This window comes from Amblyomma mixtum, chromosome 3 (genome assembly GCF_055824585.1).
Source record: "Amblyomma mixtum isolate Tamu chromosome 3, ASM5582458v1, whole genome shotgun sequence".
NCBI lineage: Eukaryota > Metazoa > Arthropoda > Arachnida > Ixodida > Ixodidae > Amblyomma > Amblyomma mixtum.
In genome coordinates this window covers 61,467,821-61,493,782 of record NC_143014.1, presented here as the reverse complement: position 1 = coordinate 61,493,782, position 25,962 = coordinate 61,467,821, and the positions used below count along the sequence as shown (strand labels likewise).

Here is a 25,962-nt window from a genome sequence, read left to right as displayed (position 1 = left end):
ACTGCTCGTTCGTCGCAAAATCTCCTTAGGACTTTTCTTTTTTTTTTTTTAAAAAAAGCGCTTCGCTACTTTTTTTAAATTTTTTAGGCAGCCATTTGAAAGCTTTCCGCCATCTTAGCTGAATAATAACCTGTCCAGTTGTTTTCCTACTTGGCAGTGCAAGATGCGAGACTCTTCGGTGAGCGGCTGCGGTCAGAGCAGAAAATCCACCGTGAGAGAGTCTCACATCGCTACACCTCTCCATGGCGCCAACCGGTATGCTGACTTGGAAGTTACAAAAGCTGCACAACTTGGCGCCAGAACTTGAACAACCAGATATGACTCTGGATATGTCTGCGGACTAATTGCACATGCTGTGTTTCAGTTCAGTCATCGTTTCCAGAGATGTCCCCATGTGACCCCCCCCCTTTCACTGAACATTCATTAGTTAGCCTGAACTGGAGCTGAGGAAACTGCCTATTTAACGGTATGTGTGAAGGGAGCGGTGCTTAACTATTTTCACATACATGAGCGAACAATGCCATTGCCGAAAACAGTTTTTATACAGAATCGTAGGCATAACGGTGCCAGCTAACTCAGGTTCAAGTATGCAATTACTCTTGCTCTATACGCGTGAAATAGGACTAGTGGTGGAAGTCACCCAAGTGTATTCCCAGGGGCCTTCGAAAAACAAGGCTGTTTGCCGTGACATAAAACTCTTACAGATGCTACTGCTGATATGACGTTGCAAGCATACTGCAGCTACTCAAATGAGCGCGGGTCTGAAGAGACGATAAGTTGCAAAGATGTGCTGCAGCTCCTGAAAAAAAAAAACAGACAGTGCTGTTTGGAACCTGTGGCACCGCATTACATATTCCCAATTGACCTGCCTAATTAGTCCAAGAATCCGAACTAACGAAGACTACTATTCGATCCTTTAAAATTATAAGAAGAAAAAAAATATACACATGCAAAGTAGAATAAGCATTTCGGAAGCATTACCTCGTGCAATAAAAGCCTCGTAGTATCGCTTAAGCTGGAGCAGCGATGAAACCGTTCAGGCGTCCTACCGCGTTCTGCGTATGCGTGGCGTTCAGTAGTCTCTGCAGTTTAGAAGAATGGCGGGTCGTAGTGAACAATTCGAAATTTTTTTTTTCTCTTCCATCGAATAAAAGATATTGTCGTTCAAGCTACTTCCGAAGTTCTCGAGTATCTTCATACGGCTCTAGTCCACGCTGTGCCGCTCCTAGGCAGCCGCCAGCTTCTCTAAAACAGAACCCTGCGAGGCTCCGCAAATAGCGAAAACAGAAGATGAGCTCTCTATACTTTCAGTGTCGCATTAACGATTACATCTCAGAGGGGGACAGTGCGCTTATGTGAAAGCCTAAAGTATGGTGTGTCATGTCCGCAGTGAACTATTTTTTCCCTAGTTCCGACATTAGTTATTTCAATTGCGTACATGGAAAATAATTTCCAAACCGCTTCGGACAAGTAATCAAATGGAGGCAGAGCTGAAATTTCCTTCGTTACTTACCGCATGAAAAGTACGAATGACGAAATTTTTATTCAGAACAAACCAATGCTGCAAAGACGTACATTCGTATACTCTTCGTAACGACAGCGAGTTTTGCATTATATATACGCTTCACCAAAATGTTAGAAGTGAGAAATATTCAGCGACTCCCTAGCCGCATCAACGAACGATAAATCCACAAATCCAAGAATAGACGACGACAGGAACGAGTGCCATAAATTTGGCAATTCCAGCCGTCCGCTACACTCTCGGATCTATTGATTTAACAGCTCAGCCAGACACCGCCGATGCTCGACGGAGGGTATGCAGACGCAGAATCAGCACAGCAGCTGTGGACACAATAACAGCAGCCAAGATGAAATCGAAAGTCCAAAATTCGTGACCCTATAGAGTTCAGAGACCCCAAACAGCTTATATGGACTCGGGAGGTGCGTAAACATGCAGACATGAAATTAAATAGGGCTGCGCCAGAAGCAGCAATGAACAGGAGCAGGCTGAACACGCAGTAAAAGCTTTCCTTTTAGACTTGAACGCTGGGCCGCACTGAAGTGATTGGTCTTAGAGCGTGCTGTGGTGCGCGTGACATGTTTGCCCAATGGTACATCTGCGCCAAGGCGAACAGAATGCGCCTGCCACCGTTTGCTAAGTGAAAAAAAAAAAAAAAAGAAGAAGAAGGGTGGTGCTTTGACGCAGCACAATAAAATAAAAGCACTCAATAAACTTTAAACACATGTGTACGCGCAACCACACCGAAATTTTAAACTTTGCCACGATTACTAGAAAAAAAAAAGACGATGGCAAATGGAAGATTTTGAGAGCAGCAGACTAACTCTGGACACCATTTCGCCTGAAAATAACTTTCCTTGAGAATAATGTTGCGCTCAATGAATGCTTTCCATTCGTAATTAAAAAAGACAGTGAGGTGCAACTCGTAGTCACCTTACTCCCCATCCCGCAACTCCACTCGGCCAGACGCAGATGCGCGGGATGAGGCGACCGGTGCACGGCGCACCGACTGCAAAGCTCGCGTCCGACCTCAACAGCAGCTTTTCCTCATCAAAGGACCCCCATCCAAAGCCAATAGCGTCGGCCCATTCTCATGAGCCTGCTAGCGTGACAATGCAGGAAAGGGACCAGCCCGCTTCATTTGCCACTCTTTGCATTGTCACGCTAGCAAGGGTCATCAGAATCGACCGACGCCATTGGCTAGCTAGAAGGGGGTGCTTTGGCGGGGAAAAGCCGCTTCGTTCTTTAGTTGTATCCGAATATAGTTAGCGTGACATTGCAGCAAAATGAAGCGCAGTTCAGCGCCATCGTCGAGGCCTACGGGATCCCGAAGGCGCTCGAGCTGTATTCACAAGAATGCACTCGCACTGTCCCCACTGGTGCACTTGAACACGCACGCACTAACCCCGCCGTACTGCGAAGCTTGCGAACTATACATTTTTCTGAGGCTGAGTAAAACTTGCACGCTCGTTTCACGGTGCACGCGCTCAGGTCAACGCACATATGTTGCGCACTTCAGTGGTGGTCGACAAAGTGCGCGCATTTTAAGTAACTCGGACGTTACGCGGTCCATTCTGGGTGCTCTTAGCGCAACCTCCGTTCTCTCACTTCACACACTGCACGCTCCGGCCAGAGCCCACAGAAGGCTGCTCGCGAGAACCGCCTAGGCGCGCGTCTGACCTTCAGGGCGTTTTGGGAAAGCCCGAAGCAACGACGCTACCGCGCTGCGTTGTGTGAATCACTCGCTTCCAGGGATGCTTTGGCAGTGAGGTGCCGGTGTGAGCGCTACAAGCTCCTACGCCACTTTCACGGTTAACAAAGCGGGCTGCAGTGTGTGCTCATGAATGAATCAAGGCCCCTAATCGGTTTTTTTCTTCTCCTTCTTTCCGCGCACTTCCTGTGTTAGTCCAGACGGATGCTTTAAAAAGGCATGCTTGCATTCCTCAATGGATGAGGTAGAGCCGCGTACGTACCGGGGTATCTTTCTGCGGACAGCAACAACGACGCCACGTGGAAACGAAAATGGAGTGACTAGTGACACGAACACGGCTGCCACAAATCAATGCTTTCCGTCTACGCGACCACTGTCGTCCTGCTTGTTGCCGCTGCTGCTAAGGCTGTACTGCAACTGCTCAGCCTCAACCTCTTCTTCCTCACGACGCAGCGGAGTCTTCCAGCGGAGGCTAAAATACCGCGAATTTCGCGACACTGGTTTGCGTCGACTATTACTTGTCTGGTTACTAGGTTAGGCGAAGATGGTGCAACTAAAGGCGGATGTGTTTCTTGTCTCTGTTTTGCATTGGAACACCTGAGGCGTCCTGAAAAAGAAAAAAAAAACGCGGATCTCAACTCTTCACCAGCCTGACACGCCGATGGCAGGAAAGTGCGCTCAAACGCCATTCATTTATCAGTCGCCAACGCACCCTCGCGTGACGTCGTCGAGGCTGCATTGAACTTGGCGACGAGCGCCAGCGCAGTACTCTTGCCTACCACAGGTCCAGCGCCAACACCAACGCAGCCGGCTCTGAAACGTCACCGCGGCAGCAAAGCGGTGTCTTTACGTCTCTCAGGTCCTCCTGGACTAAAGTGCGTCGGCCATCGAAAGTAAAACCTACAGCCATGAGGAAGCAAGTTCCCATGCACATCTTACTCGCCAACAAGGTTTTTTTTTTTTTTTTTCCCCACACATGACCAGCCCTTACGAACAAGCCCATCTGTCAACGACAGAAGTGCACGCTCGGCTGAGTCAAGCCAAGCTCGGCGCCGACGACGTCCCCCCCCCCCCCCCCCCCCTCCCCTCAGCTCTCGTGTGTCCGTGCAGCAACACAACCATCCAGCCCCCGCCTGATAGGCTCAAAAAGACGCCATGTAGCGGCCCCCGTGAACTTGGCAATCAGCGCGCCGCGATCCTGCAGGTTCTCGCGGGCCCGGCCAATTCCTGGTCGTGACCTCCTCGGCTAGCGGTCACGTGACTCCTCCCTTCCCGCGCCTCGTCCTCTAATAACGTTCCCTGCCCCCCTTTGGAGAGGAGAAAGAAGACCTTTGAACGGCGGCTGCAGGACATTCCTCGGTGTGAGTCACATCCGGAATGTCAGATTTCTACCGATGGCGCTTCGCTTCTCGAAATAGCAGCTCCGCCCTCTCTCGATCCACTTGCCACACCGCGTACACACCCAGAAAAGCCTTCTCGCGTAGTCAGTCCAATAATTCCAAGAGCATGTACGTACAAGCGGCAGCGGCGCCTCTGTAGTAGGAAAGACAAAAAGGAGAACAAATAAGTAAAAAGAAGGGCTCCGCATCGGCGGCGGGCGAAGCTACGGGCGCGGGATTAGTATGTATACAGGGTGGCGGCGCTTAACATATCTTCCTTCTTCGTCGGGCGATCAAGACGAATCGACTTAAACCGTATCAGGACAAGATCGAAGTGGATTCGCTTTCCTCTACACGGAGAAATGACCTCGAAAACCACACCGTTTAACGCTGCATTCAGCTCGAGTTCTTTCATGCTGCTCGCCTTAGAAGCGCACGCGCCCCCTCCGGGCGCCTTTCGGCGCGCTTGCTGTGGGGGCGGCTTGAGCTCGCAAAGCCAGGCGCGGGCCCTGTGAAACAAGATCGGCCGATAGGGATCGTCCACGCGTTGCACCGCCAGCTTGCCGCCAAAAGGTTAGGCCGCGCAAAGCCCTGTGCGTGTGCAGTGCATTCTTTTGCGCCGCCTCATTCCTACGCATGCGATCTCCGCGGGCTGCAGTACTTCCCAGGGCTGCACCGTCTCCAGTTATCCGGAACGAGCATTCGAACTAACCATAGCATCAACGGCGTCGCGCAAGTCGCGAGGCGTACGTACAGCCTTTGTCAAAAATATCAGCCCAAGAGCTAAGCTCCCAGGCCGTGAGCACCTTTGCACGCCCTGAGCTCCGGAAGGGCGAAAGATCTGGAACAACGCTCTTGATGCAAAACGAGTCACAATTCTTGGCCCCGAAGCAAACCCAGAGTTTCGAACTGCCATGCGAAAGGCGGCCAAGCTCATTTTCCGTGAGCATTCAGGCGAGAAAACTCCGGACTTCGAGTGAGAGCTCACGAGTTTGGTTGGTTCTAAGCTCCGGCACTCAACGGCAGACGCTGCTCGAGTACCTTGCCACGACGCAAGCGTTCAGAGCGGTGCAAACGTCAAGCTTCTGACGAATGTCTCTGCGAAGTGACACGTCGCTCGCCTGCATCAAGCTGGGTGAAGCACACCTGCTAACGAGGGTCTGGGAATTCTCAGCGGGACAAGAGGCGCGCCGCCGCATGTGGCCCACAAGGCGCCCGAAAGAAGGCAATGCTCCAAAGAGGCGCAGCAGCATTGCTGTCCTTGACAGTCGCGGAGCTGTCATCGGGCCATTTTCGCTGCGTGTCGCTCGCGAAGAATCCAAAGACCGCCAGAAACAGGTTTTCGCCCTGTCTCTGCTCGCGCTCGAACCCCTTGACGCCGGCACGTTTTACGGAGCGCACTTGCAGCAAACCCCCCAGGGGGGCTATTCCGTTAGCTTGCAGATGCGTCACTTTGTCCTCTAGTGGAGACAAAGGAGATACCCTTGAAGAGAATGTCCAAGGGAATGCGTACGTTGGAAGTAAACGTCAGCTGCAAAGGCAGAGCTCAGGCAACAAAAAGCAGAAAATAAAAAAATGCACGAACAATCTGCAGCCCATTATTAGCTTCGATGCTTGCCGGCCCTGTGACGCACTGCCAGCTAACGCTCACTGCACTAAGCACTGAGTGCAAAGCTATAGACGAACACACTGTTTACAAACAAAGCGGGGGGTTCGCGGCAGGCGGATCCGACTGGGGGTGAAAAGTAGACAGAGCCCATAGGAGTACATGGAAGCAAAATAAAGCAGTTTTCTGATTTCACAGTGCACTTATGATGCCCTCCTTTCGTGAATAGCAACCAATTTCATCCTAGAACAGCTTCTGAAAGTATGAAGCGTGGTTTCGAAGGCGATGTCTTTTTAAACACCGCGAAACGTGCGCATGGGAGAACGACTGTATTAGTGAGCTAATGTAGTGCACGCGGCAGCATGTTGGACTACACGAGAAGCTCGCGCGATTCGGGGAAACACCGAGCGGATAGAGGGCCTTTCGTGGTATATGTTGGCTTTAACACACGCGTTTTGGTGACATCATTAAAACGATACCTTCAAAACGACGTGGCATACTCTGTCACATTCTTCTTAAAAGCATTCGCCAATTGTTAACAGTCGCCTGCATGGGTATCGTGCGAAATGAGAAAAATATTTCTGAAATTTTTGCTTCCATATGTTTCAATTAGCCGCGCTCCCGTTCCGTATACCCCCAGCTGGGAGGAGGAAGAGGAAAAACTTTACTAGGCCGAATGGTGTTTAGGGCACGTAGGCCCTTGGGGCCCCCGCACCACCCCACTGTACTCGGACGTACATGAGTCGCGATCTCGTGGGAATCACCCCGACGCGCACTTAGCGTGGTGTTTCAAAAAAAATTGCGTTCGAAATAACGCCTCATACTTCCAGAACCTGTTCTAGGATGAACTCGTTTGTTCTTCACAAAAGGACGACATCCTAGGCGCACTGTGAAATCAGAAAACTGCTTCTACAACTTTTATTGCGAAAGCAATACAACGCTCATGAACGGCCTTTCGCGTAGCGGCGGCCGGTAGCCACGTTTGACCTTTAGAATGACCTCTGACGTCATACCAGGGTGAGAGATGGGCTACCAAGTCGAGTCGTCGCGCAGCGGCGGCCGGTGGCGACGGGTGACATTTCGAATTACCTCTGACGTCATAGCGTGACGTCATACCGGGGTGAGAGATGGGCTACCAAGTCGAGTCGTCGCGCAACGGCGGCCGGTAGCCACGCGTGACCTGTAGACGCGGCGCACTGCGTTCCTTCTTTAGACGCAGCGCGCCGCGTTCCTTCCGTTAGAGGCGCTGCGCTCGCTTTCGCAACCTAGCAGGCTTAACCAAAGCTAAGCCCCCGCCAATTTTTTCCCCCATGTATTCCTAAGGGCGCTAAACACGCTTTTTACCCCCAAGTTTTTACCCCAGTCGTCCCAGCCGGCGACAGCAGCACCACCACATCTTGCCTACGTCATAGACCGGTGTTGATCTATAAAAACAATTTATAGCAGAGTTTTCCGGTCTTCTGCTATGGTGGTGGCATAGAAGCAAGGACAATGCACTACTAAAACCGGACACGCATTGAGATACAACCTAGCGGCCCTAAAATAGTTGGAACCAACTTTTGTTCTTTTTCTTCCCACTGTAACTAAAACTACACTTGACCAGCCGGTTTTAACGTAGCAACATGGTCCTGGCTCATATTCAAAGAACAAATGAAAGTCAAACACCCATGCTTATGTTTACGAGTGCCAGAAACAGGATTAATGCATTACACGTGTGTGAGTAATGCCTCGGCGCGCAGAAATCCTAGTATAAATATATGTTGCTGTTGCACGGTGGCCGCTGCCCTAGAAATCTTAACCGAGGACGCCGAAGAGGCAGACGTAATTCGCACGCAGTTACTAAATTAAAATTCCCTCTCTCGGAAAGCTAGCTCAGATATGACAACAAAGAGCAGGAAAGGCAGTTAACTAATTCCCTAACGTGGGAAAAATGTCTGTTTTTTGTATTGCCGCTAAATGTTTGGGGTCCATAGAACATTGAGGTTTAAAATTTACTACAACACATGAAAATGTAGCCAGTCAAACACAGATTTTAATAATATGTGCTTCGCTAATGTTTTCAAGTCTTATCAAATTTTATTCGTGAAACCAATGTTTTTAGATACAATTTGAAGAAAGCATGCAAAGATATGCTTTAATCAGAAAAGAAAAAAATTCCAAGAACTTCGCAATATAAACACTGTCTGTTCATCCAATAGGAAATAACCTTGAAAACAAAGTTCTAGGTCGTAGTTTCCCGGCTAGAAAACAACCACTTAGGCCTTATAGTTCGCTACGTCTTTGAACGAAACAGTACGACGAACCGTTCGCAGCGCACGCAGAATCAAATCCTGCCCAAACGATGGAAACGCTAAAAATGTGAAATAACGTCGGTAAGGTCAATACCCTTTTCAAAGCCGAGTCGAGCATAACGGGCACAAATAAAAAACTTCTTAGCCCTCTGAACTAAAGTCGGATGATGAGGCAGCGTCTTCAGAGTAACTGCTACCTAAATCGTTGACAAAACCAACCGTGGATGCAGTTGAACTGCGAGATTTTCCGCGTTTCAGGATGCGTGACAAGCTGGCGGAGACGACCATTCTCTTCTACGCTTGGCTGTTTCTACGTATCACTGTTTCTATAAGCCTTTAAAAAATCGCCGCCACGCAGAAAAATGACAAACTAAAGCTAAAGAAAAGATTAAACTGCAGTTCTCTATCCTCAAGGCCACTGGCGCTGCATGTTCAAGAACGGCGCGGGAGCGCTTGGTACTGGCGCTCGCATCCAGCATTAGCGGGCTAGCGATGGTCAGTGGGCGTGGTATAGGAAAGAATCAATGTCCGTTTCAAATAGTGCAGTGAAAAGGGTGAACTGATATGACGTGAAAATAGATATGTGTAACTATTCTCATCGCTTCCTTAAATTCGCAAGCACTTAACGCACGAACACACAACGTGCCAGCCTTTACATCCGCGCGCTCTCTCGTCAAAGATGCGTCTCGTACACTGCCAGGAACTCTATACAAGTCAACGCACAGACCTCGTCAAGCCTAACGGAAACGCAACACTCGCGATCACGAGACGTTGTGCAGCAATTCACAGATTCGCGGAAACAAACACCGAGCACAGCGGACCGGGCCAGCAGCGCGCGAAGTCAAGATCGACGGCTCCGGCGGCAGAAAAGCAGGGGCTGGAGGAGTGTTGGCGACGCCTGGCGTCCACCCTGTCATCCTAGCTGAAGAACGAGAAAAAAAAATAATAGAAAGCAGCGGGGCGGGGCCCGCATCGGGGACATGAAGAATCGTTGGCGAAAAAAGTATTGTTCGGTTGCACCACAGCCAATGCCAATTACGTGAGCCCGGCTCATTTATTACGCATGTGGAACGGCGCGCGCCGAAGAAAGGAGCCGCCACGAGACGTGCCTGACCTCGAGGCGCCGGACAGGGACCAGAGTGCATGCACACGGCTCGGTGTGGCCCCGCGTACAAAGGAACAATAACGACCCGTTCCCCGGTGCCTTTGCTTCATGGGGCCCGCGGGTCCAGGGTCTTTCGACGTTGTGTGCGGTAACCTCGTCCGCCCACTCGGCGTCAGGCGTTTTATTTTCCTTGGAGGCGTTATCGATGATCTTGCTTTTTCTCCGCCCGGGAGGGGGTGTAATTGCGTTTTGGGTAATTAATCAGCAGGTTCGCCCATTGCCTCCTTTTCTCCGGTGGACGACGACGGAACGCTCTGCGTTACGCAGCGCCCAGATCGCTCTTGGTCGCGGCTCTTGTTCTCCGCGACTGTTTATAGATGGGCTGGCATCTCCCACGTCGAGAGAGTGGCTCCGGAGAGCGGTGCTTGCTTGTTTGATCGTCCTTGGAGATGAGAAAACGCGTGCGCTCTTTTCTGTTGTTCTCCCCAGCGCCCTTTCATGCGTCCCCCCCCCCCCCCCCCAAAAAAAAAAAAAAAGGGCGATTAGAGCCCACAATGCACCTAATCAAACTGTCACATCAAAGTCGGTGTCGTGGCGGTACAAAAGAAAAGGAATGGAATAGACCAAGCGGTTAAGAAAAGCCAGTGGCACGTCACCAAAAGCTGCTGCTAGCATCGAAAGCAAATTGAAACCGCAGTTTCGCGAAGTGCAGTAAATAGAGAGAGTAGAGAGACCCTGACGAGCACGCTACAACTACGTGTAATTTTCCAGGCCACCGCGCACACCACCCAACTTGTCACCGGGTCGTCTATTGGTCCTTTCAATGCACGTGACAGCCCACAGGACAGTCCTGACGCTGGGGGCACACAGCACGACCAAGCGACAAGTTGTTCAATTTTGGCAGTGGCCTGTGTAAAGTTCTGGCACAGAGAATACAAATGTGGAAAAACGGGCAGCTTCTGAAAAATATTACACCTGAGGCAGGTCCCCCCCCCCTATCGTCTTGCCCCAAGAGAAAGAAAAAAAAGTCTTTTCTGCTTATCCTGTGCCGTAAGCCGCCACGTCTCATGGGCAGTGCGCATGACGGTGTAACCGTTTGCTGAAAACGCTAGCCAAGTTTATCACGGCGGGAAAAATTATGGGCGTCAGAGCCAAAACACTTCGCCGTTCTAACATGTATTGCAGAGTCTTCTGGGCTTGAACTCTTTCCTCACTGAGGGAAAAATGGGATGCTTTTCGTAGGCTCAATTTATTATTTTTAACTGACAACAATAATGAATGCAAATAAATGCATTTCGTCACAGTAGGCATTTCAAATAAAATACTGGGGCTATATAATGAAATTTTAGTTCACTAATACAAACTTTGGTGAAAATTGTGGCAAATATTTGTGAGGTGAAGCTTATAACGCGAAAAGAAAAAAAATTCAGAAATCCTAAAAGAATAAAAAAGTTGGTTTGGTTTGGTTCATTGGGTTTAACGTCCCAAAGCGACTAAGGCTATGAGAGACGCCGTAGTGGAGGGCTCCGGAAATTTCGACCACCTGGGGTTCTTTAACGTGCACTGACATCGCACAGTACACGGGCCTCTAGAATTTCTCCTCCAAAGAAATTCTAGCCGCCGCGGCCGGGATCGAACCCGCGTCTTTTGGGTCAGCAGCCGAGCACCATAACCGCTGAGCCACCGCGGCGGCAATAAAAAAGTTGTTTGTTTTATTGCAAAGCACATGAAAGTTTCAATGCTCTCATGATGAAAATACGTGGGCGCTAACTAAACGAGGCACAAAGAAAAAGAAAACACAGGACACGCTCCGTTTTCACAACTAGTTTATGGGAAAAAAAGCCAGTTTATTTCTCGTTATCTACAACTGTGTTATTTAAGGAAACCGAAGTTTTGTTTCGTCACCCCCGCCAACTCACCAGAGAGGTGATGGAAGCATTCTACATCGCCTCGTATGGTAATTGTCTAAGCCCGCCACCAATATCGCTAACGAAAAAAAGAAATAGGGTATCTCCGGAGATGTTAATTTTTGTTTCTACTTTTGTCCAGTAGAATTACCTTTTTTTTCGGACTTTGGTTGTTGTGTGGCTGTATTTAAGCAAACGCGCTTTTTTCAATAAACCAGTTGTGAGAACGGCGCGTGCCCTGTGTCTTCTTTTTCTTTGTGCCTCGTTTGGTTTGCGCCCACATATTTCCATCATAAACAGCCTCCAACTAGCCCAACTTTCGATCTTATTTCAATGCTCTGACACACAAATACCTCGAGCAAAAAAAAAAAAAAATGTTAATGCCTCACAGAAAGCAGCTTACAGATTTTTTTTTCCTGCAAATATTTTTATTGAAAAATGCTGGAAAGTAGATCAGTGCTCTCCTGAATTAAAGGCATTAAAACAGTAAATGAGGGACTGTAATCTATAAAAAAAATTGCAAATGGAAAAATAGTGAAGGTGACAGACAAACTTAGAAAGAAATGCGAATATAATTGAAGAAGAAATTAGCTAATATATATCTTGTGCACAAAAATGCTTAGAATGTAAGTGACTAAAGGTTGCACAAAATATAGAGTTGCACTAGATGTTTTTAGCTAGCAAAGAAAACCTTCATTAACCAATGCTCGCGTGTCACTGCGCGCGAAAGAGTTCCTCAGCGTTGAAAGACGCGAACAGAACGCACAAAGAGCAGTAAAATGTGTTGTGGACGTTAACCTGGGAAGAACGAGAGCAGCAAACAAGCTGGCACTATTCCAGTAAAGATGCAGTCGTAAGAGCTCGCCGACTATCTTGAAAATAAGCAAGGCACTGGACTAAGCGCCTCTGCTCTTGCGGCCTTTTTTTATGGGTCATCGGTTTTAGCTCAAGGTTGTTTGCTCACAGTGAGAATCCAGACGTACTTATTCGTGCGGGCTGAAATCTTATTGCCGCTGTTAAAAAAAGGAGCCCGATAACATCGCCTCCTTTCGTCGCCTGTCTCGCTTCACCGCATGGCTGTCATTGGCTTCACTGCACAGTGCTTGGAGCGAGCAGGTTCGTTTTTCGGGTAGAACTGCGGCCTCTGTAGAGATGGCGGAAACCGAATATAGGCCACATAATGCAGACAAACTGCAAATAGTGGCCACAGTACTGCGAACATTCCTATTATATCTCAGGCTGTACAAATAATTAGCAATCCGCAAGCAGGCAGAAAACAAGGCATCCCAATGGACAGCAGTAGATGTTTTGGGCTACTTTCTTGAGCTCTACAAGCTCAAAACTAAAACCAGACCGTCTGACATCATTCTGAGGCTCACTGCTACTACTAGAAATAAAAATAATTCTCTAGGCCCAAAAAATTTCGAGAGTCCGGTTGTAAGAGAGTCTGACTATCAGGAAGTTTGGCATGTTTGTTAAGAAAAGTTGCGTGCCGCGCTCTTCAGTCCCGCACCAAAATTAACTGCTTCGTAGCAAAATTACAATCGACTTCAAAACTGAAAGTTGTCTGACAGCACAAGAAGTCGGAAAGTGCATAAGTAGCTTTGAAACGGCGACCGATATGTATGGGTTACCGGTAACCCTTGCTGAATAAGCACGGCAAGGGAAGAGTTAAAACGGCAGCTATATGTATAGTACAGCGTTAAGAAATGTATCTCATACAGCAAGTTAGCGTCCCCACGTTTACAACTTCATGCCAAGCAAACTTACGACCATGCTCGCCACGCTCATTGGCACGAAAGATCGAGCCCCAGTTCGAAACATCAAGTCCATTAGGTTTTCCACGATCACTCTGGTTCTCGAGTGATACCTAGCCCACGTTTCCGTTATGGCGGCGTTGTTCAAGCCGCTCCTCCAAGGCCACTTCAGCGAAGCGTGCAGTACACTATGTTTTAAACGATCACTCCGGTTCTCGAGTGATACCTAGCCCACGTTTCCATTAAGGCGGCGTTGTTCAAGCCGCTCCTCCAAGGCCACTTCAGCGAAGCGTGCAGTACACTATGTTTTCCACGATCACTCCGGTTCTCGAGTGATACCTAGCCCACGTTTCCGCTATGGCGGCGTTGTTCAAGCCGCTCCTCCAAGGCCACTTCCGCGAAGCATGCAGTACACTGTTTTCTACGATCACTCCGGTTGTCGAGTGATACCTAGCCCACGTTTCCGTTATGGCGGCGTTGTTCAAGCCGCTGCTCCAAGGCCACTTCAGCGAAGCGTGCAGTACACTATGTTTTAAACGATCACTCCGGTTCTCGAGTGATACCTAGCCCACGTTTCCGTTGAGGCGGCGTTGTTCAAGCCGCTGCTCCAAGGCCATTTGCGCGAAGCATGCAGTACGCTGTTTTCCACGATCACACCGGTTCTCGAGTGATACCTAGCCCACGTTTCTGTTATGGCGGCGTTGTTCAAGCCGCTCCTCCAATGCCACTTCCGCGCCCCGAAACAAGGCGGCAAAGCAAGACAAACGACATGATAGGAAAAGAAATACAGAACGAAGAAAGAAAGCCGGAGTGCAACGGACAGGCAGAAAAGGGGCGAAGCGGTACCAATAAGCGGCGCAAGGCGGCCGCACACGTGCGCGACAGGCACTCAATTAATATACGACGGGGGCAGCAGCCAGCGCTACAGGAAACGGGCGCTGCGCTTTCGGTCCTTCGCGCAGGAAGAGCTGCTCTTCTTCCTGTTGACTTTGCGCGGAGGATATACACTTTTAAGTAAGCCGCAAATAAATAAACGCCGCGCCCACGGTGATGATCGAAAGAAGGGCGGCGTGACCTTCCTTGCCGCAGCCGCGGTGGACGCGCTGGCTGGCCCGGCCGCAGTGGGCGGTCACAGCGCCTCGTGACGCACATGCGCAACCAGGCGTAGGCGAGCCGCGCGGCGCTGGGAGGCGAACGGTGGCGCGGTCACCCCCCGCGCAGGTCGCCACCGGCCGCGTCCATTCATCAGGTGCACGAGGTGACCGACGAGCACCATCGGTTTTCCATGCCCACGGGGGGAGCGCCCCGGCAAGGACGCCGCATGCGCGCGGCGTGAATGAACTGCGCGTGGCCAATAAGCGGCCTGCGAGCTGCCACCGGCGCGAGACGAATCGGGACCGCGACCGGCTTCGACAGGAAGCGATTTCTGGGCAACCCTTAACGACAACGCACGACCCACTGATCCATTTGTATTCACGCGGTCTTGGCTGAAAAAGCACAAGTTGGTACCGTTAAGACTTCGAGCGCATTAAAGGGACCATGAAAAGAATTAAAAGCCGCTTGTAAACGTTAGAAGTGATGCTCAGAAGCATTGACACCAAGTATGAATCTTCGGAACTGAGCCGGCAATTTATTATGAATTTTTAAAAATCGTGTTTTTTAAAATTCGCGGGCCGCTTGGTGTCTTCGTAGGGAGCAATTCTGAAACCAAAATCGGGAAAACAGACGTCACTAGTCCCATGACGTCGGCAGGCCACCACACGCTGTCATTCGCTAGAGCCGCGGCAGCTTCGACGTCACGGGCACACTTCCGGTAGCGGTGAACATCGTCTGCTCGAGCGGCCGCGCGACCCCCTCGGGCAAGCGCGAGCGAGGGCATTGCCTTCGCGCATATGGTTTTAATTTACCTCTGCCGCCTCTTTCTGTCGCGAGTTCGGGAGCCAAGAAAGCGCAGAGACCGGAGAGACGCTGCCGACACACGCTGCTCCTCGGGAGTGGGACAACCGGAAGTCGTAAACCGAACGTCAGCGAATGACGTATCATGGGCGGAGCCCAGTCCCGGAGCTGTTTTCTTTATTTTTTTATGGTACCCCGCGCGTACGAGTTGAGGGGGGAGAGGAGGAGCGTGATTTTTAATCGCCTATAACTTCGTTGTTATTGATGCTAGCTCAAAAATTCTTGCGCTGGAGTGACGAGTGATGGATTGCCTATCTTTACGTAATCTCAATAAATTTGTTTCATAGTCCCTTTAAGAGGCTGCTGCACCTCGACGCAGCTGCAAAAACCAGGCAGTGAATGGATGAGGCATGACGGAAGGAGTGTCGCGGTTTTACGAACGAAAACAAAAAGCGCGAATCGCGGCTTTTTGTTTTAAACGCAGGGCAAGCGTTACTTGGAAGTGTGGTGGAACCGCACTCTGCCCGTACGACGATGCTTCCGCCTCAACTTAGGCACTGAAGTGCTTTACGTACCGGACCAGATATGTAAAACATGCACCGCGCAACTCAAGAACGAAGCAGCAAATGTCCCTGAAAGGAGACACTCTCCAGCCAGTGGCATCGACTGATTGTCAGTACGTCGTATTTGCACCTGATAGCGCGCCATCTCAGAAGGCTGGCAGGTAGAAGAGGAACAGCCACGAAATTAACCGAATTAACCGCGACGCCATCGACTGGAGGGCCTCTTTTGAGGCCATTGACCCCTGCTCCCTTCCCGAGTTGTATCGGACAACAGTGCACACAACATTGCCCATGCAAATTCACTCGTGAGTTTCTTGTTCAGCTGAAAGAAAAGTGCAGCAATCTAAACTAAACAAATAAAAGTTACACACGGGTAAATAGGCGTGGCTTATTTTACCGAGTGTGTTCTGAACGCCTTCATAACACTTGGCCTGTGGGACGAAAAAGAACAGCGCGCGACGGATAAGTGAAAGTGTCGCTCAGGAAGGCCTTTGATGCGGTTCTTGTTAGGCGGAAATTTACACTATGTTTGTAGGCGTAACATTAAGAGGCTGGGGGAGAGCAGAGTGGGTTAGGAAACAAACGCTCATGGCAATATCCTTGCTGAAATAAAGAAAATGAAATGGACACCGGAAAGATCTATAATGCAGAGCTCAGATGACGAATGTAGGTGAGCTGATGATGGCAGTCGCATGTACTACAACAAGGTTGAACCCCTGAAGTATTTCCACTTTGGTGTGCATCCTTACAACTCAGCAAAACTTTCAGTCGAGGAAAGGCTGTGTCATCGTCGCACACATCTCAGCGTCGTCATACTGCGCAGTTGTCTCACACGTGCACAGGAGGAAGACGATGGGCGACTAAGCAGCTGCTGTGAAAGGGTGAAGACATCAGAAACCTCTTTAGACGTTTCACTTCGATCATTTCAATTCGATAATTGTCGTTGGACGCTTCAGGCAGTCTTGGGGCTACTAGTAAAGAGCGAACAAAATTATGTGGCCGCTTAAGTCACCTTAAGATTACAATGTCATAGCGGTGTGTTTTGGGAGTCGCAGTTAAACACGCAGGATGTTCAGCTGCGGTAGTGGCGTAGTGGGCCAATGAGGTAGTCAACGAAGTCAATATGTTCGCGCCGCCGCGGGTCTGAATCCAACTCGCGGCCACAAATTGTTTCATTACTTTATTTATTTATTACGTCTCCCGCACACCTGACGCCCTGATGTCGGTACTGTCACAGCCTCCCAGCTCCTCCGGTGGTAATGGATTATCAAATTTAGCGGCGCACCGCGATTGGTCCTCGGCGGTCACGTGACGCATGTGGCGTCATCACTGACTGGACCAATCAGGGAATTTCCTGACATCCGGCGTAGGGGTTTTGGTATGCCGACAGCCCTAATGCTTTAAGGAAAAAAAACACCAGCCAAAACAAGGCGCACACAGGAAACTGGGAAGGCGACTAGTTTAACAACTTGCTTTGCTTTACTAGCTCTAATGCTATCGCATCACTTATGCGCCATAAAACCCCATATAACTAACTAACTAACTAAGCTATCGCATCAAAAAATTAACAGGGACACCTAATTACGTTATGCATTGGCAATCCGATAGCATTAAAAACGATAATTTTACTGCAAGTAGCGCCACTTCCCTCCAGCCAATGGAGAAATTTTTTGACCGACGACGCATTTTTCCGATGAGAGGCTTTTACAGTAAGCAAGAAACAATTAGGAGGAACAAAAAAAAGCATCTGATATTCTTGGACCATCCGACCGGCTAGCATGATTACCCAGAGTAAACATGCCCAGCAAGATTTCACTGCGAGATTATTACCGTGGCTAATGGATGAGGAACCTCTGCAACGGTTGTACCGAACGACAGCTGTTATCAGCGCGCGCGGACTACCGAGTAAGGCCATTTAAATCCACTCGAGCGACGAAGAACTCCCAAGGTGAAACGACGAAAACTCCGTGCTCCGTTCAGCCTATGCCGTCGAAGTCGCCGCAGCGAGCATCGTATTTAAGCTGGGTTCACGCCAGCCTTTCAGCCTTATCCATAGAATCGGTCGTCCCCCGCGTAGCAGGAAAGATGCCCGCCGGGACAGTGAGTGGCGCGGACTCTCGCTCATGCGCCGCTGCCGCAATTTCCCCCGCGAGTCGTAATGAATGAAACTCGCCTTCCGGCCAAACTCGGAAAGCGAGCGTGCTCTCGCGAGCGGCGGCGGCTGGGTCCCGGTCGCATACAAAGCGCGCGGACGCCCTCCCGCGCACGCCGACAGCGATGAGGGGGCTGCCGGCCCGAGCGGCGCGAGAGCCGCGTTGCGTGGGAGAGCAAGGTCGCATCTTGCGCCCAGTTTTCTTTTCTTTTTTTTTCCCACGCGCGCGGGCCCCCTCGCACCTCACGCTCGCCCGGAACGATGGGGGACTTTCACCCGGAATCATGCAAATCGGACTCCGCCGCCGCATGAACCGGACGTGCCCGCGCTGAGGCTCACTGGTGCACGCGCAGCGACCGCCGCAGCAGCCAGCGGAGCGCTGGGTCAAGTCCGAGCCGCGCTCGAGACGCCAGTGACTCGTGCCTCTCCCTTTCGCTGGTGGCGCGGTGTCCGGCGAAAGAGTCGTCTACGAGGAGAGTCGTCTACGAGGAAAGGCGTGACGTGCGGCTTATCGGCCCTCACCTCCCCGCACACTAGACTGCTGCCTCCGGGAAGAGGCAACGGGTAGCGCGCCCCTGACTCTTCCTTCCGCGACCACTTCGGCAGACTCGTCTTCGGCATCACGCTAAGCGTAACGCTCGAAGTTTTCAAAATGAACAGTGAGGGCGCTCTCCGCGCGCAACCTATTACGACACCTGTTAAGTTTGTCAACGTGACCCTCTTGACGTGTACACGGGTAAGGCGCTTAGGCAAACGTGGCCAGATTTACTGCGCACCGATTAGTATGAGGGTGCGTTGAACATATCGACGCGGATGGCTCAACAGTTACCGCACCACGCAGACGCGGTAGAGGTGCCCCCTCGCTCTCTCTCATCGGGTCGTCGCCGACCAAAGAGCCCCGGGCGCTCCGCATTAGGTCAGCCGCGATCTGACCGCACCTAACGACGACAGAGCGCCGCGGATCAACTAGCACCGCCTAACTGGCCCATTTCCGGCAGCCCTTTCGTCCACTCGTTTCGGCCGCCGGTTGGCCGGGAGGAATTTGATCGGCCGTCGCATGCCCACGCAGTGCCCACGCCGGCTCGACCCAAGGGCGTGCGCCGGCGGCCGCTGTGGACAGCCGGCCCCGATATCGAGGGGCGAGGGGGACCCATTCCGGCCCCCTGTCAACGGGACGTTTCCCGTTCCGGACGCGTGCTCCGGGCGAGGGGCACGCGCGGCGGCGACTTAATTGATAGTGGTTTATTTAACCCGGACGCACCCCGCGCAGGAACCCCAAGGACGGCCTGTCGCGCCTTTGGCGCCTCTGCAGCCGCCGCGAAGCCAATTATTCCCCCTTCCGTCCGCGCTGCTGCTGCTGCTGCGCGATGCTCGCTCTCCACGTGCGCAGCTTCGGTTGGCTTAATCGCCGGCGCGTAATATACGGCCGCAGAGCGCGTACCGCGGGCTTTACGGCCGCGGATAAGCGCCCACTCCTCGCCGTGATGGATTGGCAGCGTGACCCGAGCCATTTGGCCGGAAGAATTAGGTAGCTACCGCTTCATTAACCAGCCCCGCGCACGGCTGCTTCTCGCGCATCGGCCAATACAGTGACCTGTGGCATAGTTAACCCGCCTTGCCCGAGACGCTACGTCCCGCCTCTCCATATTTTACCAGCGAGATCGCTTTTCCCGGAATCAATTTTCTAGAACTAACGACTGCGCATAAACAATGCGCGGGATGTCCACCAGCGAACCAGTGCTCGACGTTCAAAAGTAGGCGGGTAAATACGTCATCACCAAAGAAAGCCCAGAGCAGCCTAGCGGCGAAGGAGCGCGCACGCTGCCGCGACGAATCAGCGCGCGTGCCGGCTTACCATTGCGAGGAAGTAGAACTTCTCGAACTCGTACTCTTGGTCTTGAATGGCCGAAAGTGAATCAGCCACGAAAGAGTGCTTGGACAGGGCCTCGGCTCCGTTCTTGCAGACCCACGACAGCACCTGCGAGACAGAGACGCAATTTCGTTCGGCTTCCGTCGCCTCGTATATCACACAGGACACCTCAAGGAGCTACCTACGCCAGGACACGAAACTGTTCCACACTTATTAGGTGGCACCCGCGAAAATCGAACGAACAGAGAAACATGGTTCATAACTGAGGACTGAAGTGGGCTATTGTTTGAGAGGCGCATTATTATTATTATTATTATTATTATTATTATTATTATTATTTATTTTTCATCGATCAGCGAAAACGGCTCCTTCACAGTCTTGTTTTGACTGAAGAATTCAACTGATGTGTAGTACACTAAGGAAACCAGATAATAAAACCACGAATACAAAGCAGCGAAGGGTTGCGCGAATCCTGAAGACTGAGCTCACTAAACAGCTTTCGCACCCTCCTACATCTCATCGATCATCGTCAAAACTAACTGCAGCGCCATCGAACAGCGTGAATATCGGCCGCATAACTCACGCGGACAAAGCGTTGCGCTCTGCAATTTCAAATGCAAACGCTCTGGACACTTCACCTTCTGCAGATGACCGCCAGCGCAACCGCCCAGGAGAGTGAACAAGACGGAAGTAGCGCTAGCTACCGCCAATATGCGATTAGCACGAGTAAAAAAGAAAAAAAACCACCGAAGCCCAAACTTTTCGACTGCCCTCCAATGGTAAAGGCAAACGGTGTGGCATCTCTGGTCAGAGTGGATGGATAGATGATATAAGACCATCCCCTTTGAAACGGGCCGGTGGAGCGCGCCAGCAGATTCCGCGACAGCGTCATCTCTGCAAGGCCCGCATGAGTCTCGTGACCACAGGGCACACACCAGTGAGATTGTTATTTATTTAGATCCTCTAAAGCGCCCAACCAGGCGAGAGCGTTCTCACTGGTCCGCACGTGGACGCGGTGAATGCGGCTGCCAGCAAGCTCTCGTCGCAGCCACCGTTGCAGTGCACTCGAACAACTGAAAGGCAGCGCTTGAGTCGGCTGACGGGTTCTCCGCCGACGAAAGAGGAGCTGTGTGGCGGAGCGCTCCTCCCTTCTGAAAGGCACGTCGTTGTCGCCTCGAGCAATCGCGAGCCAACTGCACGCAGTGGATGCCGCTGCGCGAGGGCCCCAAGAGGTACTACGCAGATCGGGCGGCGGAAAAGAAATTGAGGTTAAGCACCTGCTCGTTCTTCATTTTTCTTCTTTTTCTAGGCTAGGGGCCCGGCAGTGGCGTCGGCAGAGGAACCAGTTATGGAAGGGTGGCACGTGTGTGCCGTACCGCGAGACCACTGATAGAGCTGTTTCGTGAATGTAACGCTACCGCTGGAAAAGCCCATCGGTGACTCGGTTTTTAGTACCACGTCCTACATTCACGTAAAGGCTGTGGTCGCACACGTCGTGGCTCTCGTAACAACTTCGACCTATTAAAACGATGACCCGCCTCGGAATAAGAAGTATATACACTTTGAGCGCCAAGCCCGACGTCTGGGCAGCAGGCGGCGTCTGCTGCCAGTGAACTTGTTCTCCTTTGCTTCTGTTTCCTTTCGCACGCGCACTTACGCGGCGATCGCTCGCGATAGACGCCAGAATATAGGGCAGCCAGGGCTCTCGCCGTAAACACACTGCAATTTCAAACCCGGCTGCTGCTGCAGCGGCCACGAGAGCGAGCCCCCGCCACGCGGTGTCGCGCACAAGAGAAACCCAGCGCTTCTGATACCGATCGTGCAGCGGCTGCGCACAGGTTCGACCTAGGAGCAGGGTATACGCGCGAGTTTCGAAAGCGAAGCCCGGGGAACGCGCCGGTTGTCGCAACTTTTTCAACTCGCCAGAGTAGAGGATAAACGTCACCGCACGAAGACAATATATTCTTCTGATTTATTCGCCACTCGGCACCCTTCATCTGCATTCGCAGCGCTTGTTCGCGGAACCTTCCTCCTCTCCCTCTATCCCCTCGTTCTCCATAGCTGGCATCTTACTATGATCACGGCTGCGCGAGGTATTTTTCCTCCAGAATTATGGCGGCGTTGCATTCTTGCACTCTAGCTTGTATCCTCTCCCCTGTCGTCGTCACGTAAGCGCAGACCTCTTTTAGAATCATCAAGCCCGCCAAAAAGTGTTACGGAGGCTTTGTCGTGCGCAACTGATACTTCCAGGCACTCGTCTTAACATGTCCAAAATTCCCTGGAAAAAATTTTGAAAATTGGAAAATTGTAAGATACTGTTATGGAAATATTGAAGGTAATGATCCAAAATGTTAAGAGAAAAAAAAATTCAAGACTCCCGTCTGGTGATCTGCGGATATAGTGATTGTGCAAGTGAAATCTTGTATTATATGAAAAAACCGCCTTCGTCAATGGTTTCCCGCTCAAAAATGCTTTTGTCCAGAATTGTTGGGTATACTAGCTTATTTTATAGTATGGTGCTGTACTTAGTTGCATTCTATCCTCCAATTTATTATTCTGCTCAACTATACATTTAGTCGCCACCACTTGTAAGATCACGACTGGTATGCAAGGCATGTATGTCAGCGGCCCTGCAACCAAAGCCGGAAATGACTTGTGGACAAAAGGTAAAACAATAAGGCACAGAAAAAATTGCCACCAAATATGGCCTCCCGGTTCATTCTGCCTCAACTTCACGCAGGCTAGGTTATATAAATGAGACCAAAGGTATCACCTAACGTACACGATTAATTGCCAAAAATAACCAGCCAGGCGACATGCAAAGACAACCCTCGTGTTCACCTTTCAAAATCTTTTGGTCTTTAGAGGTGGCGCAAAGGCTTCACTATATGGTTCGGAAACAACCATGTGGCCTGGTTAATGCATGTGCTTAGAGGAACTTACTTATCATTGCAGCACACGTTGCCCGCGCGAACAGAAAATCTCCATTATAGCTCCGCGATATCTGTATGATAGAGTTGCACTGTGGATACGCACGTGGAAGCACTGCTGCTGCACCTTCATTGTATTAAAAAAAATACGGGGGGGGGGGGGGGGGGGGGGCACTTAAGCACCGTATGACACGACAGCGGTTCCTCTTCCTACGCAGACACAGACACTGTTTCCTCTTCCACAATCATTATGTGAATGACCCCACGACATACATATAAACCCCCGCTTTAACCTAGCCGTGCGAACGTGCCTGACTCGGAACGCGAGGGTAAGGGGGTTCCGACGCACCGCTGGTGTCGCTGGCGCCATCTACGGGAGCTTTTTGTAAACAGCCACCTTTTTGACCAGTCCGCATTTTTCCGTCACGCCGACGGTAACGCCGACGCCAGCTTTTCTGCGACACCGGGCCATTTGCGCTTTCGCGTAAAACAACTCGCATATGGTTCGGCCAAGTAAAGCGAAGGCTCTTTCAGAAGAAAGGGAATACAAGACTCCTTGTGTCGCCGCAGCTCGCGAGCGCCGGCCTGCACAGGCCGCATAACCGTGAACTGCCGAAAATTCTAAGCATGCTGCTGCCCTCAGATGACAACTCGAAGGCCCAGGCGCCAGAGAAAGAGAAGGTGAAGATACGTAACGTAAAGGAGAGTGTGCCAGGGAATGGCGTGCGGCGCTGCAGCACCTGCAAGCTGCACGCGATGCAACTCTTGGCAAGCACTACCAGGGACGCAACGAGCGCGTGCGGTCTGCGACGCTCTTGCGCACACCATTCACTACACGGTACGCGTGTGTGACAGTGTCCCCTGCCATGTGTGTCGTTACACGCGAACCAGTTTCCTTATCTCTTCAGGGACCCGAGATCTACAGCTTCTCAATCTACTCACGTTGCTCCTCTCACGTCCGCACGCTGTCGAGCAATGAAACGCTTTTGTTGTTCGCGCCGGCCGTGGTCGCCGCGCTGCAGCACCTCTGCGCCCAGCCAGTGCGGCGGCAAGAGCAGAAAAGAGCCTCACGACTGTGCGCGGCCGTGGCAAAGGGCGCGTCGCGCATCACGCGAGGAACGCTGTCTCCGCGCACTCCATTAGGCCTCCGATTCGGCGCGCGTTTGTCAGGAGGTAAGTCGGGCCGCGGTTGTAATAGAATGGCCCCATTGTGCGGCGAGGAGCGTAGTCTCGTCCACCCTTTTGGGCAAAAAGCGCGCGGCAGCCACCAGCGCGAACAAGACCAGCGGCCAGGATGACGGCAAGCGGAGCACCGCCACTAGCTCGCCGCCGCCGGAGAGGATCGTTAGCGGAGGCAGCCTGAGACACGCGCTTTGTCCGACCGTCCTCCTCGGGAGCACCCCGGCGTCCAGTTGAGGCCCGGATGGGAGGGACATCAGAAGACACAAACCCCAAATGACAAACGAGACAGCTGAACGTGCGCCTTTTCGCCGCTCTTTTTGCTTTTTCCCCGCTCTCTCCGGCCGCGGTAGCGAAAGTGAAAGGGGTCGTTGACACTCCGTCACGGAGCGGCTGACGCCTCGCTCCGGCTCGGACCGCCTCTGCGAGTCCCCGCCGCCGCCGCAGACGGGCCGCCGAGGTGCGCGCGCCGCGGACGGAGCCTAATTGAGGCCCCCGCAGGAATGGCGGAAAAGGCGATCGCCGACGCTCGGTGGCAGTGGACCCGAATGATACGAGAACGAGTCTCCCTTCTCGCCCCACCTCTCCGCCCTTTACTTATTATTACCGCGATGCCTGGGCGCTCACTTGCAGCGCACATTGACCAGCGCACATATTTGAGAACAGCAGACGGCAGTACGTGGGTAAATACAAACCGCAGCCTTTTCCTGCCCTCAGCAGCATCGAGAAAAAAAAATAAAGGAATAAAATAGTTAAAAAAACACAATAGTACACTAGATGGCGCCACCTAAATTCTTTGCAGAAAACAGACATCGATGCTTTCAGTCAGCTGTCAAAATAATGGCAATGCGTTCTCTCATGCGCAGTGAAGGATTGAATGAACGAGTGTAGTCGATTTGAAGAAGGAACAGCAAGAGGATCTCGTGATGACGTTCCAACGTTCTCATTTCCTGCATGGTACCCTTGTAGACAGCAGACTCACTGACAAGTAGTAATAATGGGCAGACACAGCATCTCAGCAGGCAGAATTAAGATGGACTCCGAGGAACAACCTTTACTCAGCGTGAACCAATTAAACACGATAATGCCCGTTGGCAGTACGGAGTTTCCTGCACTGCGAAAACCAGTGTGTAGCGGAAGTAGGATTCACTGTATTCGGTCACCACAAGTGACTTCCGCACTAGAAAAACTGAACAACGAAATTAAATTATCTCCTCTGCAGCAAAAACTGCTCGAAATACTTTTAAAAAGACGTGCTCAAACGAAAAGCCGGTACGGTTCGCTATATTCCTCTTCGCTATCCAGAATGCACTTTTTTTTTTTACTTTTGGAGAACGAACCACACACATCCCACTCATTGTGAAACCTGAAAGGCTTTTTGCCCCAAGTATCAGGGCTGTTCTTTCTCACTACCAGGTTGCTCTTCTACAGAGGGGAATTCATCGCCCGTTTCCTCCCCTTCTGTACCCTTCCCAAACGGCACGGTGACGCAGGCATTGTGGACGGACGAAACACCAATTGCCCCGCGAGGGGCTATTTTTCCACCATTTTCCGCGACGCAGGTTATGTCAGGCGTCGTTTGCGTGACGCAGTTTCTGGGCTGCCCGGCCATTCGTTTATTTTTTCTCTCCCGTTTCTGTGAGCCATCCAGGGTCGACGAGTCAGACGCGTGCTACCTGCAACAGCAGCAGCAGCACTTAGCGCCGCAGCGCGAGGTGAATGAGCCTTGTCACGCTAGAGCAGGTCTGGCCTCACACGCTATTCCAAGCTTACCTAACACTTTCACTAGAGAACCCGTGCGGCGCTGCTCAACACTACAAGCGCTTTGCCTTCGGAAACAGGACGCAGATAAAGTAAAATAAAAAAGAGCGGAATGATGGGCGATCAACTCTGGTGTCTAGTCGCTCTATTTCGGGGGGGGGGGATCAGCCTGTCAAAAACCCGGGATTCTCCATCGCCGAAGCGGGCGCCGAAAGTCCTTTTCAAGGTCCTTGTCGCTGTGACAGCTGCAATTTGGGCGATCAGGGCCTGTCCCGATCACAATGGAAAGAAACGAAGATGCCCTCTTACATTCGAACCGCGCTGATCCAGTAGGCC

At 51.4% G+C, this 25,962-nt stretch overlaps 1 protein-coding gene across 5 annotated transcripts in view; it reads right to left on the bottom strand.

Annotated features, from left to right (window-relative positions):
• LOC149350375 (puratrophin-1-like) overlaps window positions 1–25,962 on the bottom strand; it is a 525,363-nt gene that overhangs the window by 64,171 nt on the left and 435,230 nt on the right. For all 5 annotated transcript variants that reach the window (XM_089579386.1, XM_089579388.1, XM_089579387.1 and 2 more), the window contains one exon: window positions 19,742–19,864. In XM_089579386.1, coding sequence (XP_089435512.1) covers window positions 19,742–19,864 — 123 coding nt within the window. The remainder of the gene's footprint in view (window positions 1–19,741; window positions 19,865–25,962) is intronic.